General features: G+C 39.0%; 1 protein-coding gene across 7 annotated transcripts in view; it reads left to right on the top strand.

Moving 5' to 3' along the window:
- The window catches only part of ATF6 (activating transcription factor 6), a 199,173-nt gene that overhangs the window by 27,624 nt on the left and 156,686 nt on the right, over positions 1 to 14,863 (top strand). For all 7 annotated transcript variants that reach the window (XM_057315676.1, XM_057315681.1, XM_057315678.1 and 4 more), the window contains 2 exons: positions 517 to 720; positions 7,900 to 8,120. In XM_057315676.1, coding sequence (XP_057171659.1) covers positions 517 to 720; positions 7,900 to 8,120 — 425 coding nt within the window. The remainder of the gene's footprint in view (positions 1 to 516; positions 721 to 7,899; positions 8,121 to 14,863) is intronic.

Genomic DNA, 14,863 nt, shown 5'->3' with positions numbered 1-14,863 from the left:
TTATTACCTCTTAATCTTCAGGCCTTATTCAGTGATTTTAGCTGTTATCCTTTACCAGTTCATATATCTCCTTCCCAAAGCTGCATCATTTTGACCATCAGCGTGGTCAAAAAGGAAGATCTCATTTGACTTCTAAAATAAATAAGTCATGGGGATGTAATGTACAACATGGTGACTATAGTTAATAATACTGTGTTGTATATTTGAAAGTTGCTAAGAGATTAGATCTTACAAGTTTTCATCACAAGAGAAAAATTTGTAACTGTGTGTGGTAGCGTCATGTTTACCCTTGAAATTAATATAACATTATATATATCAATTATACCTCAGAAAAAGGGGTAGACCTCAGATTAAGGACTTTTTTTAGTCCATTAAGGTATAGAGTAGCTGTGCTTAAACTCCAGGTAAGGATAGTTACGTGGAGGTCAAGATAATGTGTCGAAAAGGTACTTAATAGAATCTGTTCTCTAGGAATTGCTTTCACATTGATTTGTGGTTTGTTTGGATTTTCTCCAGAAAATGGACTGACTCCAAAGAAGAAAATTCAGATGAATTCAAAACCTTCAATTCAGCCCAAGCCATTATTACTTCCAGCAGCACCCAAGACTCAGACAAATTCCGGCGTTCCAGCGAAAACCATCATTATTCAGACACTACCCACACTTATGCCATTGGCAAAGCAGCAGCCAATTATCAGCATACATCCTGCTCCCGCTAAAGGTACCTGAGTGGAGTTCGAGGCTGTGTATATTTAATTGATGGGCACTAAGGCTTGCGTCATGTCATTTGTTTTAACTCAGGTTCTAATTTCTGAGCACTTGCTGTGTGCCAGGAGTTGTCCTTGGTTTTGAGGACGTCGCAGAGATGATGAACATGTGGTTCCTGTCCTGACAAGGGAGATAGCTTCCCAGATTAATTGTATCTGATATTTCTTTTTTCTTACAGTTTTAATTATGAAAACACCTGTCTGTCAGGCTTGTGGTTTTACGTAACTACTTGTAATGAAGAAGAAAATCCAGGAAACTTTCTTGGTGCCATTCTATCCTGAGATGTTTGTGTCCATGAACTCTTGTTTTTGTTTTTTTTTTTCCCATGAACTCGTTTTTAAGGAGAGGTCAGTATGTAAATAACATTACAGGTCTAATAGGTGAGTTTTGGCAATAGGATCAGGCTCTTCGTCTCTGCAGGAGGGGTGGCGTTCTTTAGTAAACATGATCTTGAGTGAGGGCTTTAGGAAGAGATGTGAACTCTTGTCTTCACATAGTTAAGAATGTGTGTGTTTCTATATTTTATCCACCAGATGGCCTCACATACTTGATTCTACACGAATTTTAGTATCAAAAGAACTTCATGTTTGAGGATTTGGTAGTGTAGTGTGCAGATACAGGAATCGTTTGTACCTGGAGATGTCTTAGGCAGATTATCGGTCATTCTCATACTGATATGTGTACACGGGAGTAAAGGAAAACCTGTTCAGCGTTCTTTCCCTGGATTTAGGACTAGGTCTCTGTGGTACAGATTGTAAACAAATGTTTCTTTTATGGCTATGTTTCCAGCTCTAGATTGTTAATTCATTTCTTTGGAGCAAGGAGATCAAGTTTTAATGAGAGCAGGGTCACAAATTTGATTTCTAGTTACTCTATTAGTTTTGTGTTATTCCAAGGTCACGGACAATATGACATCAATAAAGAGAAGAACTGGGTGGGAGACTGGACAAGTCAGTGAAAATCCATCAAAGTCTACAAAAATCATAGACAAACCTGAAATACATGCCCTTGCTGTACAGGGTCAGAACTGCTGCCTTTTTTATGTGAAACATAGCATTCCTGTAGAAGGGGTGTTCTTGTGGTCTGTGAATGGATGTTAAGTGTTCATGAACTTGAAATAAAATGTAAGATTTATTGTCTATGTGGATTTTTCTCAGGATAGTCTCCAAAACTTTCATCAGGATCTCAAAAGGGTCTGTGTCTTCCCAAAGGCTAAGAATTTAAACTGGCCTCATTATGGTTTCCATAAGCTCTTAAAACACAAGTATAAAGAGCGAAAGCTGGGCATTAATATGACTAGTATGTGAAGCAAAGGGTATTCCTAAGAATTTGCTCTTAGCAGACCATGTTCAAGTGATGGAAGACAAACCATTCTTTTCTGAGCATTTTATCAGGTTCAGAAACTGGAATCATACATTATTCAGAATGTGAGTACCTGCCCATTATCTGAAGATAGTATTTGTGTTTGCTGATACAAGGCACTTGTGTGTTTTTATGGTACAGTCCAGAGAGTTGGTGTTATTATAATATTACAGATTTAAGTGTATGTCTTCCATTTATTTGTAGTGAAGAGGTAGAGGGGAAATACAGGAGAGGCATTTTATAGTTAATCAGTGTAAGTATCAATAGTAAAGATTTTATCATTAAAAAGGGGAAGTAATTGTTACAGAATTAAGTTCAAATTCTCTGACTTGGAAGTAAAGCCCACCGTGGTTTGGCTCCAGTTTAGTTTTCTAACTTTACATTATAATCACTCCTTTTTATAAACCCAACTTCCTCTTCTAGCCCAACCAATCTGGCCACTGTCCCTTGAATTCTCTCGTTTTTCCTAGTTTCTTGGCTCAGACCGTCCTGTCTGCCTGAAACAACTTCTGTAACTAAGCCCTATACATCCATTAAGAGGAGTGCAGGTGAGAGATGAAGAAAGCCTGGTATGTCTGTGAAAATGGAGAGCCAGGATAGAGGGTGCAGAGGTTAAAAAGTGCAGAATTGCAGGCTTAGTGATTGGATGGTTTGAAAGGGGGTAAAGGATGGAGAAGAACATATCCTGTATCTTGGGTTTATTGGGTAGATGATAGTGCAAATCCTTGAAATGGAGGATAGAGGGAAGATAACTTACCCCAGGTCATTCTGCTCCTGAGAGGTGGAGGCAGAACTTGAGCCCGGGTGGTCTGGCTCAGAGTCTGTGTAATTAGTCATGATATTATATTGCCTCTAAAAGAATGTGGAGATGTGCTGCTTGATCTCCAGAATTCTGTCTAATTGGGCAGTTAACATATTTACATAAACAACAGTGACTGTGAGAACTAATGAACTAATAATCCGTGCAGTGCCCTTATGGAAACTGTTGTTATATAGAAATGGAAATTAATAATAAATAATAGCTAACTTTGAAATTCTTATTGTGTGGCAGACACTGTTGTGTTTGAGTGCATTATCTTATTTAATCATTACATAGGCTCTGTGAGGATTGGTACTATTATTGTCTTCATTTTATAGATGAGAAAATTAAGACACAGAGGAATCATTTACCCCAAGTCACACAGCTATAGTATTTTAGACAAAGTAGGCATTCAGTAGGTGTTTGATACATAGTTTGAGTTCTTTGAAGAAAACCGAAAAGGAGGAATGCCTATCATGATCAGTGCGTCATACGTAGAAGTATTTAGCATCGAATCTAGCCGTGTTCCTGTAGTTCCATTAAGGGGGATTTGTATGTAATGTCTAAGAGGATTTTGAGCATGCTGAAATGGATAAACAGCCTTACGGTTGTCCTTTTTGACTGTGTTCCCACTAGGGACAGTAGTCACTGTGCTCAGCTGCTAACTGTTCAAGGCCTGTAACAGTCCTTGGCGTTGCCTTCTGTGATCCGTGGGCATCTGGCAGGTCAGCGTTTAGCAAGTCCCCATGAGAGATTTTCGTTTTCTTGAACACGTTGTAATAAAAGTTTCTCTCCATTCTGTCTTGGACCCAAGCATGCCTCAAATATTTCAAGGATCCTTGATTTAAATGCTAGATGATTTTGGGATAGTTGGGCATCCTGGCATGTTCATTATAGAAAACAGGAGGCAGCAGTGGCCTGGTAGGACTGGGAGCCGCACTGGGTACACAGACCCTGCCTCCATGTTGTCCCATCTCCCTTCCTCCATGAAGCAGTTCTTTCAGCAAGGAGATGGTGGTAACTAGGCAATGGACGGCATTGGCATGTGTTAACTTCAGCTAGAAGTATGATCCTTTCTTTGAAATGTTTAATTCTTTATGTTTACCACTTCCTCTGCTCTTTGGAATAATCCCAAAGTTCACCGAACAGTGTTTCGTTCTAGGATCTTTTTATTGTAATTTTTAAACTGAGAAGATGTGGAACACTCTTCCAATAATGCTCTTCTCCAAGTAGTGGTTTAACTCAGTGGTTCCCACCCTACAGACTGGACCCCAGGGTATGGGTGGTGGGAGTAGTAGCCTTTGGCATTTTGCAAGGCATCTGCAAACCCGTGTATCTGGTAGGTATTTTCTGTAGACTGAATAATTTGTTTTATATGTCTCTGTACTCCTGTTTTTCAAATTTTTGTGGCTATAGTTCAGATTAATAAACTACAAATTTAAATTGTTATTAAGTTGTTATTGTTGTTATTTTTAAGCAGGCTCCATGCCCAGCGTGGAGCCCGGTGTGGGCTTGAACTCATGTCTCTGAGATCAAGATCTGACCTGAGATCAAGAGTCGGGTGCCCGACTGACTAGGCCACCCAGGTGCCCTTGTTACTAAGTTCTTAATAGCCTTTTTTCATGTGTTTTCTCAATCCTGAAACTGAAAGGGCAGCCATGATCATCTTGGGTGACCATGACACTTTTTGATATTAAAGAAGAGTAATCCTATTCAGGGTGGGAGCACTTGGTTTAAGTTTTACATAATAATGAGTATGTCTTCTCATAGTACCAGATTGTACTTTTTTTTTTTTTTAATTTTATTTGAGTGTGCACACGTGTGCAAACGAGCAGGGGTGAGGAGGAGAGCGAGAGAGAATCTCAAGCAGACTCCCTGTTGAGCACGGTGCCCTACACAGGGCTCAATCTCATGACCCTGAGATCGTGACCTGAGCTAAAATCAAGAGTCAGACACTTAACCAATGCAACCACCCAGGCGCCCCCCAGACTGGAATTATTATTTTTTGTGTTATTGAGAAGTAAGTGCTATTAAGAAGCCTCACACTTAGTCATAAGCTTTTTGTTTAATTTATATTTTTATTTGTGTATTTGGCCTAAGCGTATGTATATCTACTTATGAGTCATTTCCTCATTTAAATGTTTTTATTTCATAGAAGTTTTTCTAAGGGAAAAGAAGATAAAAATGTTTAGAGATAATTTTTGTCCAAGTAATTTGTATATATTACAAATCTGTGAAATTACTTTTAGATCTTTCTTGCTAATTTACTGATTTATCTGGGATAAAATGCTATTAACTAAATTCTAGTTTTAGTGTGCTTTTTGAGGCCATCTGAAGCATAAGGACTTTGATTTTATAGAAGTGATTTTTTGTTTTTAAGCTAAGACAGGTATTCTTAACAAACAGGTGTTCTGAAGTATTTAGATTTTTAGTTTTTCTTGCTCCTTTGAAACACTGAGCTGAGTTTTACGTGGGTCATGTTACACTGGCTGGAGGTATAATGCTTTTTTTTTTTCCCTTGAAGAAGAATTATAAATATTTATGTAATTTTAGTTGCTGGTTACTATAGTACCTTTCTTTTGCTAGATAGGCTCAAGCAGCTGTGGATATTGGGGGAGGCTTTCAGCACCTTATAAAATTGGCCAGATCTGAAAGGAAGCATTCAGCAGGCAAGTGAGATTTCTAATAGACCAGAGTTATGAGTTATGAGAGTCTTCTTTAGGTTTATGATACTAATTCTCAGATTAGCATAATTTAAAAAATAATGTTAAATGTGAAGATTAAGAAAAGATTTGGAGACCATTTTGGGTTTGTAGGGGGAGTTGGTATTATCTGCAGACTATTTTAAGTTACAGATTTGTTTCCTGTGTTTGTTCATTGCGAAATCACCTCAAATGGTTTTAATGTTTTTTTAACAAGGGTATTATGAACTACTTTATAAAAATACATATATTTTTAATTGAAGTATAATTAACATACAGTGTTACTAGTTTCAGGTGTACAGTGTATGACTGAACAATTCTGTGCAAGACTCAGTGCTCATCACAATAAGTGTACTCTTTATCCCCTTTGTTTCACCCATCCCCCACCCACCTCCCCACTGGTAACCACCAGTTCTCTTTAAGAGTCTGTTTTTTTAATTTTTTTATTTAATTTTTTATTTTTGTTTCTGTTTTTTTAGAGACAGAGCATAACGGGGCAGTGGGGCAGAGGGTGGCAGAGGGAGAGGGGGAGAGAGAATCCCAAGCAGGCCCCACGCCCAGCTTGGAGCCTGACACAGGACTTATTCTCATTGCCCTGAGATCACGACTGGAGCTGAAATTGAGAGTCTGACGCTTAATTGACTGAGCCACCCAGGTGCCCCCAGAGTCTGTTTTTGTTGTTGTCTCTTTGTTCATTCTTTTTGTTTCTTAAATTCCACAGATAAGTGAAATCATACAGTATTTGTTTTTCTTTGACTTTTTTCACTTAGCCTAATACTCTCTAGATCCATCCACGTTTTTGCAAATGGCAAGATCTCATTCTTTTTTTATGGCTGAATAATATTCCATTGCACATATATACCACATATTCTTTATCCATTTATCAATTAATGGATACTTGGGTTGCATCCATATCTTGGCTTTGGGAAATTTTGCTGGAAGTTTTAACATTTTTTTTTTCTTTCTTTTTTTTTTTTATATTTATTTTTTTTAATGATTTTTTATTATATTATGTTAGTCACCATACAGTACATTCCCGGTTTCCGATGTAAGGCTCGATGATTCATTAGTTGTGTATAACACCCAGTGCACCATGCAATACGTGCCCTCCTTACTACCCATCACCAGCCTATCCCATTTCCCCACCCCCCTCCCCTCTGAAGTCCTCAGTTTGTTTCTCATAGTCCATAGTCTCTCATGTTTCATTCCCCCTTCTGATTACCCCCCCTTCTTTATCCCTTTCTTCCCCTACCGATCATCCTAGTTCTTATGTTCCATAGATGAGAGAAATCATATGATAGTTGTCTTTCTCTGCTTATTTCACTTAGCATTATCTCCTCCAGTGCCATCCATGTTGCAGCAAATGTTGAGAACTCGTTCTTTCTGATAGCTGAGTAATATTCCATTGTATATATGGACCACAACTTCTTAATCCAGTCATCTGTTGAAGGGCATCTCGGCTCCTTCCACGATTTAGCTATTGTGGACATTGCTGCTATGAACATTGGGGTGCATATGGCCCTTCTCTTCACTATGTCTGTATCTTTGGGGTAAACACCCAGTAGTGCAATGGCTGGGTCATAGGGTAGCTCAATTTTTAACTTTTTAAGGGACCTCCACACTGTTTTCCAGAGTGGCTGTACCAACTTGCATTCCCACCAACAATGTAGGAGGGATCCCCTTTCTCCACATCCTCTCCAACAATTGTCTCTTGCCTTGTCTATTTTTGCCATTCTAACTGGCGTAAGGTGGTATCTCAGTGTGGTTTTGATTTGAATGGAAGTTTTAACATTTTTGATATTTGTAGCCCCTGTCCTTCCACATATTGAGTTACTGAATCTCTGTTTATATATTTTTGGTGCTGTATTTCTAAATCCTATTAATTTAAAATATGTGGCTCTCAGTGTTCGGTGTAAAAGTTCATTACTTATAATACGAAAAATACTTCTTAGCACTTACAAATTTCAGCGGTTAATAGAGAAATCTATGTATAACTTAGCGAGTTTGACGTGGATATAGTTGAGAAAAAATGTGTGGAAGTACATTGTTCATGATAACTTCATTGGGAACAGATTTAGTTGGTTTCATTAAAAACAAGACAACAAAAGTCACTGTGCGTGTGTGCTGCTGTTGATTATGTTTTAATTGGTGGTTTTAAATCCCCTCAGTGTCCTCCTCCTGTTGTATCTGTGGAAGAGACCTGATGTTAACACTGTCCTTTGCCACTGGTTATGCACACTCTGACCCCTTTCCTTTTCCTTCACCGCAGGTCCCACCGTGGTGCTCTCCCAGCCTGCCGTCGTACAGCTTCAGGCTCCTGGAGTTCTGCCCTCCTCTGCCCCAGTCCTTGCTGTCGCCGGGGGAGCCTCACAACTACCTAATCACATGGTGAATGTGGTACCGGCCCCCGTGGCAAACAGCCCAGCGAATGGGAAACTTTCGGTGACTAAACCTGTCCTACAAAGTAGCATGAGAAGCGTGGGCTCGGATGTAAGTGTTGAAACTTCGTGCTTTATCATACCTGTTTCAAAAAACAAAACAAAAAACAAAACAAAACAAAAAAAAAACAAAGCCCAAACACACCGTTTTGTTTTTATTGCCTTGTTTTTGCTTTTTAAAGTTTGTTATATTGCCTCGGATATTGCCTTGGCAAATTATTACGTTAGAATCTAAGCGAAAAGGTTTTAAAAAGCCTGAAATTGTTTGATGAAAAGTGACATATGCGTACTTTCCTCTGTAACTCCTTTCAGACCCTCTCCTCACATTCTTCAGGGCCCTCCCCCAACTCAGTCAGACACTAGTATTTTCCAAGACTCTTTCATGGCTCCTGATTGAAATGTTTTTGGCAATTCTCAGGTAGGAGTCTGTAGGCTATTTTTTTGTCAGGGTTTATGTTTACCTTCTCTTTTGACTTATTGAAGGGTTTTCACCACTGCATAATGATGACTTGCTACTCTTAGGAGTTCTGTCTCTTAATGATTAGTTGGTATTTTCCCATCTTTGAAAATCCTCAGATTTTCTAGCATGTCTTAGGGTTTTTTAAATAATTTATAAATCACAGAACGTTTCCTAAGACCTGTCTTCCTTAAAGCCAGTTATAACATTTACCAGCTAACTCTTGCTTTCTTTAAAAGTGATACACAAATGTCTCATGTTATGTATTAAGTAGTAATTGAATATTATGGGCCTGAAGTTTAATGAAATTAAAGTCAAATGATCATTCTAACAGTGGATCTCTTAAATTGTTCCTGGGAAGGCAAACCCATATGTGTTTTCTTTTCTTTTTTTTTTTTTTTTAAAGATTTTATTTATTTATGTGACAGAGAGCCAGCCAGCGAGAGAGGGAACACAGCAGGGGGAGTGGGAGAGGAAGAAGCAGGCTCCCAGCGGAGGAGCCTGATGTGGGGCTCGATCCCACAACGCCGGGATCACGCCCTGAGCCGAAGGCAGATGCTTTAATGACTGCGCTACCCAGGCGCCCCCCCATATGTGTTTTCTTTAAAATAAAAGTAGATGTTACTGGTTGTTAATATTGCTACTCTACCTTTTCTTTAGGTATTGCAAAATACTTCTAAAATTTTATGAGTTATTAAGGTTATTGCAATACTATCTGATCTACCATAATTTATTAACTAGCATGTTAGTAGCCCAGTAGTGCAATTGCTCCACTGTTGCATAAACGCAACTAAGTAATCTCAATCAGCAATATTTTGAAGACCCATAACAAAGGAATATTATCTGATGAAAGCAGAACATTGAAGATCTTTGATAATTCCCATAGTTTATATAGGTTTTGAAAACAGGGTGTACCCAGACATGGAAGAAAATTAGTGTCAGACGAGAATAGACATAGATAGTACTGGGTTAGCCTTGACTGTCAATGTTTGCTTATTTTGAGGACTAGAGAAGGTTAAGCATAGTGCTTATGGCATAATAGGCACTAATACACAGTAATGTGCTTCAGTTGAGGATGAAATGATGTGATGCTGAGATTTGCTTAAAATACTCTGGGGCAGGGAGTGAGGAGCACAGGATGTAGGAAACAAGATTGACAAAATGTTGATAATCATCAAAATTGGGTGTAATCTTTCTGTCCTTTGGTGTGTGGGAAAATTAAGTAAATGACAAAAGTCCAAAAATATCCCATGCTATTTTTGATAAAAAAGTTATACAGGCAATAAAAGAAAGGGTGTGCTTTTCATAGGAGACTGAGACAGCTAAGAATGATGAAAGAGAGTATTTTAAAAATGATCTTTTAAAATTTCCTTTGAATCCTCTTTAAATTGTGAATTTGAATGGTTCTTCTATGATACTCCCAAACGGAACTAGCAATAGAAAATACTAGAGTTGTGTCTTTAAAAGATGCATCTGTTTTTATGGGAGAGCTTGAGAGCGTGCACACTCACGCGGGAGGGGGGGGGCACAAAGTGAGAGAGAGAGAGAATATCAGGCAGACTCCCCACCAAGCATGGAGCCCAATGCAGGGCTCGATGCCATCACCCTGAGATCATGACCCAAGCTGAAATCAAGAGTTAGACGCTCCACTGCCTGAGCCACCCAGGTGCCCCTCAAAGTTGTCTTTATATCATGTTAAGACATTTAAAATATTTGTTATGAAATATCTTAGACATGAAAAAAGGTAAAGACTAATTAGAACTTAAAAATATATAGACCAACAGTATGTCACAGTTGTTAAATTATTCACATAGTATTCGTCTGTATTCATGGCCTTCTAACATCCGATCGTGGGGCAGTCCAGAGGCATGTGGCTGGGATCGGGAAGATGTCTTGAAACTATGTCCTAGGTAGAGGAATGGTTTAAGGGTTGGAATGACTCCATAAAGTGAAAAAGAGAACACAGAACATAGGTCTGGGAGCTGATTATAGGATATGAATGTTGACGTGTGGAAAACAGGATGATTGTTCTGGGTTATTCAAGAGGACTCAGCTAGAAAAGGCAGGTACATTATAGAAAGGGTTCTTCTGATCCTAAAATTCTTTGATCGGGTCGTTGCATCTAAAAACAGAAGGAAGGGGACGCCTGGGTGGCTCAGTCAGGTAAGCGTCTGCCTTCAGCTCAGATCATGATCCCAGGCTCCTGGGATCGAGTCCTGCATTGGAGGGAGCCTGTCTCTCCTTCTCCTTCCCGCTCTCCGAGCTGCTTGTAGTCTCTCTGTGTGTCTCTCTCTCTGACAAATAAGTAAGATCTTTAAAAAAAAAAAAAAAGGCAGGAGGAGGCCTTTTCTTCTTTTTTCTTCTAGGCTAATATCTGAATAATGAGCATCTTAATGTTGGGACTCATCACTGTATTCTGCTGACCCACTTTGTAATCTCTAAACATTTCAGTTAATTATTTGTTGACCAATTAGTCAGACATTCGCTATAACTTCTTTGGTGTGAAAGACCATGTTTGTTCTGCTCTTGCATCTTTAAGAGTGCTCTGTAAATTTGGTGAGTAATTTACTGATGAAGTCTCAGTCAACATTGAACTGGGGAATGTGTGAGATGCAAAGGTATAGGACCAGCAGGTATGCTCTTTTTTTTTTTTTTTTTAGCAATTTTATTGGCTAGCGTTGTTACTACTTAACAGAATTTAGAGTTGACAGTATTATAGAAGAAAGATTTCACATTCTGTGTGTCTAGTGCAAGATACCTAAAGGTGATTAGAATAAATTTTCTAGTCAACCTGCATTGAGGTTTTGTGCTTATTTTTCCTTGGCGAGCACATCAGGAAGTGAGCCAGGCCTTTTCAGTATGAGTTTTCTGGTAGAGGTTTGACTTAATGTTTATTTCAAGTAAAGAAACATCAGTCTGTCCTATCAGCTGGCCAAGCCGCTCAGGAACCCAAAGTAAATTTGTTCCAGAAGGAGCTGCAGGAAACTTTGATCTGCTGGTATAGTCTCCTGTGTTAGTAACTTGGTTGACCTTAATAATGCATGTGTTTGTTAGACTCAAGTCCTATTAAATTATGATAAATTTGAAGTAGTATAAATTTCTGATTCAAAATGGCCAAAAAGAAAAATTTTTCATTATGTGCTTTTTGTGCTTTTAAACCAGAAGCCTGGTGAAGAAGCTGTAATTCAGCAAAAGAAAGCATATCAGTCTTTTGTGGCTTTATAATGCTGACCTGGCTTCTTTTTTCTTACCTTTTTTGTTCTTTTGTTTGGCTAGTCTCACTCTCTAGAGGCCTGCTACTGCCCTAAGTGGCGTTTTTTGCATACCATATTCTGCAAACTGCATTAAGTGCCACATTTTCTGTTATGAAACAGTTTGCCTGGTTCAAATTATAATCTCACTCTTCCTGCCTTTTGCTGGTAAATCTGTTCTGTTTAACTCTTGGAAACCTCACTTAAGTTTTCAAGAAATATGGTTGGTTTTTGGCTCTGATCATGATGGAAAAAATGAACATGGTCTCTCATTTCAGTGTAGAAATTCTGTTATGCAGTTTCTTAGTAAAAGGCACTCCTGGAACTGCAAAGTTGCCTTCATAGGAGAGGGTGCTTATCTTTCTTTAAAGGTTTATTGAATGTTGCCAGACATCAAACCAAGGACTTGAAAGCAAGCAGTCTGTTTAAGTCTGCATTGCTGTAACTACTACTCCCTACACATCATAATTCCATAAAATTCATGAAACATTATGGCCCTGGTTTTAGGGCTGTGGAGTTACATTGTTGTAGTTATTTTGTTTGGGATAAAAGACCAGGAAAAAAAAAAGTGGTGAAATTTTATTCTCTGTCCTCCACAGTGGGCCAAGGTGGACCAAAAACCTTTAATGGAAGTCAATAGGTGATAAAAATGTAAGGAACATGATCAGGAGCTAGGTCACGATTAGGAATATCAGATGGGAGGCTGATCAGGCTCTGCTGACAGGAGGCCTCAGGCCTTCGTCTCAGCCCTTTGACCCCATGGAACATCTTACAAACCCTCTATTACCTTGCACTCTTTCTGATTCTTTACTTAGTGACCTTGCTCCCTCCCATCCTGGTCCCTATCCTTTGGGAATCCCTGTCCTGGTCACTAAAGCCATCATGAGAAGCTGGGTGCCGGCATTTTCGGCAGATTTCCACCTGCCTGCAGGTATTAGATATAGTGTGAAGGGGATTCCTCTGGCATACCGAACTGGAACTTTCTTACTTCTTTTCTCTAGAGACAGTGTTACACAGTTAGGCTCAAGATTCCAGGTATTGCTAGTACAGTGAGCGTGGAGGTGATGTGATCTGGGCCCAGACGGGGCCAGTGCACACAGTGTTCCTTTATGGCAGTACGGGAGTGCTGAGCTTTGGGAGTCTAGCACTTTTACAGCAAGCAATGAGCAAGTTGCCTCATTGTCCAGAGGAAGACATTACCTCATCTCTCAAGGTTTTTTCCTGGAAACACAGCCCTGAGAAGGGCCTGGGTAAAGAGTGGTTAGGGCCTTGTATTCTTGGCATGCCCAGGAAGACATATAGTAGCAGGACTCCCAAGAGACCCCTAGAGAAGTATCTTTCAAGAAAAAATGCATCTAAAATAATTTTTTACAGTGCAAAGTAACATAGAGAAACTCTTAGGAAAATGGAGAGTGCCTGCTTTCTGTTTCGGGAAAAAAAAAGCATTGTTTCTAATGACACTTAAGCTGCTTATTTTATCTGTAACACCCAAGAATAGATCCTCTGTTAGGTCCAAGTGTGAGCTGAATATCCATCCTTAAATGATGTGGGCAGCTAGATCTAAGAAGATAAATAATGAATAGATACTTTTTAGTGACTAGATTCTTTAACAACAAAGACTTTGAGGTCATGATATTTCTTAGGCTTTAAAGTAGAGGAATCCATCAGAACACATTCAACAGGAAGGATTTGGAGGCCTGAAAAGCTATCCAGATTTTAGTAAAATATTACTTCTGTGCTGATTACTTTTCTGGCTTTGCTGCTACCAGGGACTCTGCAAATCAAAGAAAAACAGACTTTGTTCAAATACTTGTAGTTTCTCTTTAGATGGAAGTTTGGGGCTTCTAAAAATTTATCTTGAATAAGGACTTTGGCAAGTAATTTCATTTGTGGTTACAGTAGCTTTGGAAAGGGAAGTGAATAGAAGGTGGTTTTATTCCCCCTCCAGGTTGTATTGCATTAGGTTAGATTTATGTCCAGGCAACTGGAGCATTCTTTGTTCTTTGTTTTTCAGTTTGGTATCTTGATAAGGTTAATAAATAATTATTTTTAAAGGGATGCCGATTTCTATCTTAATAAATAATTAACACTTAATTCTCTTTTCCCTCATTTCCCTTCCTACAGCCTATCCCTGGAGACAGTCCTCCCATGCCCCAAATGCTTTATAGCCACTCAGTCCCCCTGCCCAGAAGCAGTCATTGTCACTCGTTTTTTGGTGCATTTTTCCTGAGACAGTTACTTAATATATTAGTATTTGTAGTTTTACCTGTTTACCTGTTTTACAGAAACAGTAATGAGCATGTCCATTCTGTCCTGTACCTTGCTTTTCTCATTTGGTATATCTTAGGAAACTCTCCGTATCAGTACATAAAAAATTTTCTTATTCCTTTTACAGCTTTGTGGTAGTCTTTTTCATAAGGGGTGTCATAATTTTATAAGATTTTTGCAGTTTTTTTTCTCTGTAAGCTTTCCTCCACCAAGTAACTGGTACTTACTTAGTTTTGTTTATGTGTGGGTGTATCTGTAGGAGAAATTCCTAGAACTGAAATGAGAGTCAGAAGGTAGGTAGCTTTTCAGTATTGATAGATATTGTCAAACGGCCCGCCGTCGGGGTAGTAGCCATGTGAGAGTGCCGGTCACGGGGCTTCCCGGAGGAGTTTGTGGAGAGCGTCTTCACGGACAGTTCCCCTTTTCCTCACGTCACCCCTTTCCTTGCATAATTGTTCATAATACTGGGTTATGAGCATTTGTCTGCAGAGAGAGTCTGTAGCTGCCCATGTAATTTTTTTTTAATAGCTTGTTGAGATAAAATTCACACAGCATAGAGTTCACCCTTATAAAAATAAAATTTAGTGGTTTTCAGTATATTCATAGAGTTGTGCTGCCATCACTGCTATCTAATTCCAGAATGTTCTCATCACCTGAAAATAAGCTCCATACCCCTTAGCAGTCATTCCTATTCAGATCTTCTCCCCAGCCCTTGGCAACCACTAATCTGCCTTCTGTTTGTATGAAATTGCCTGTTCTGGACATTTCATGTCAATAGAATTATATAGTGTGGCCTTTTGTGTATGACTGCTTTTACTT

The sequence above is a fragment of the Ursus arctos genome, unplaced genomic scaffold (assembly GCF_023065955.2).
Source record: "Ursus arctos isolate Adak ecotype North America unplaced genomic scaffold, UrsArc2.0 scaffold_2, whole genome shotgun sequence".
NCBI lineage: Eukaryota > Metazoa > Chordata > Mammalia > Carnivora > Ursidae > Ursus > Ursus arctos.
The sequence above is the reverse complement of the archived record's forward strand: the minus strand, read 5'-3'. Positions and strand labels throughout refer to the sequence as shown.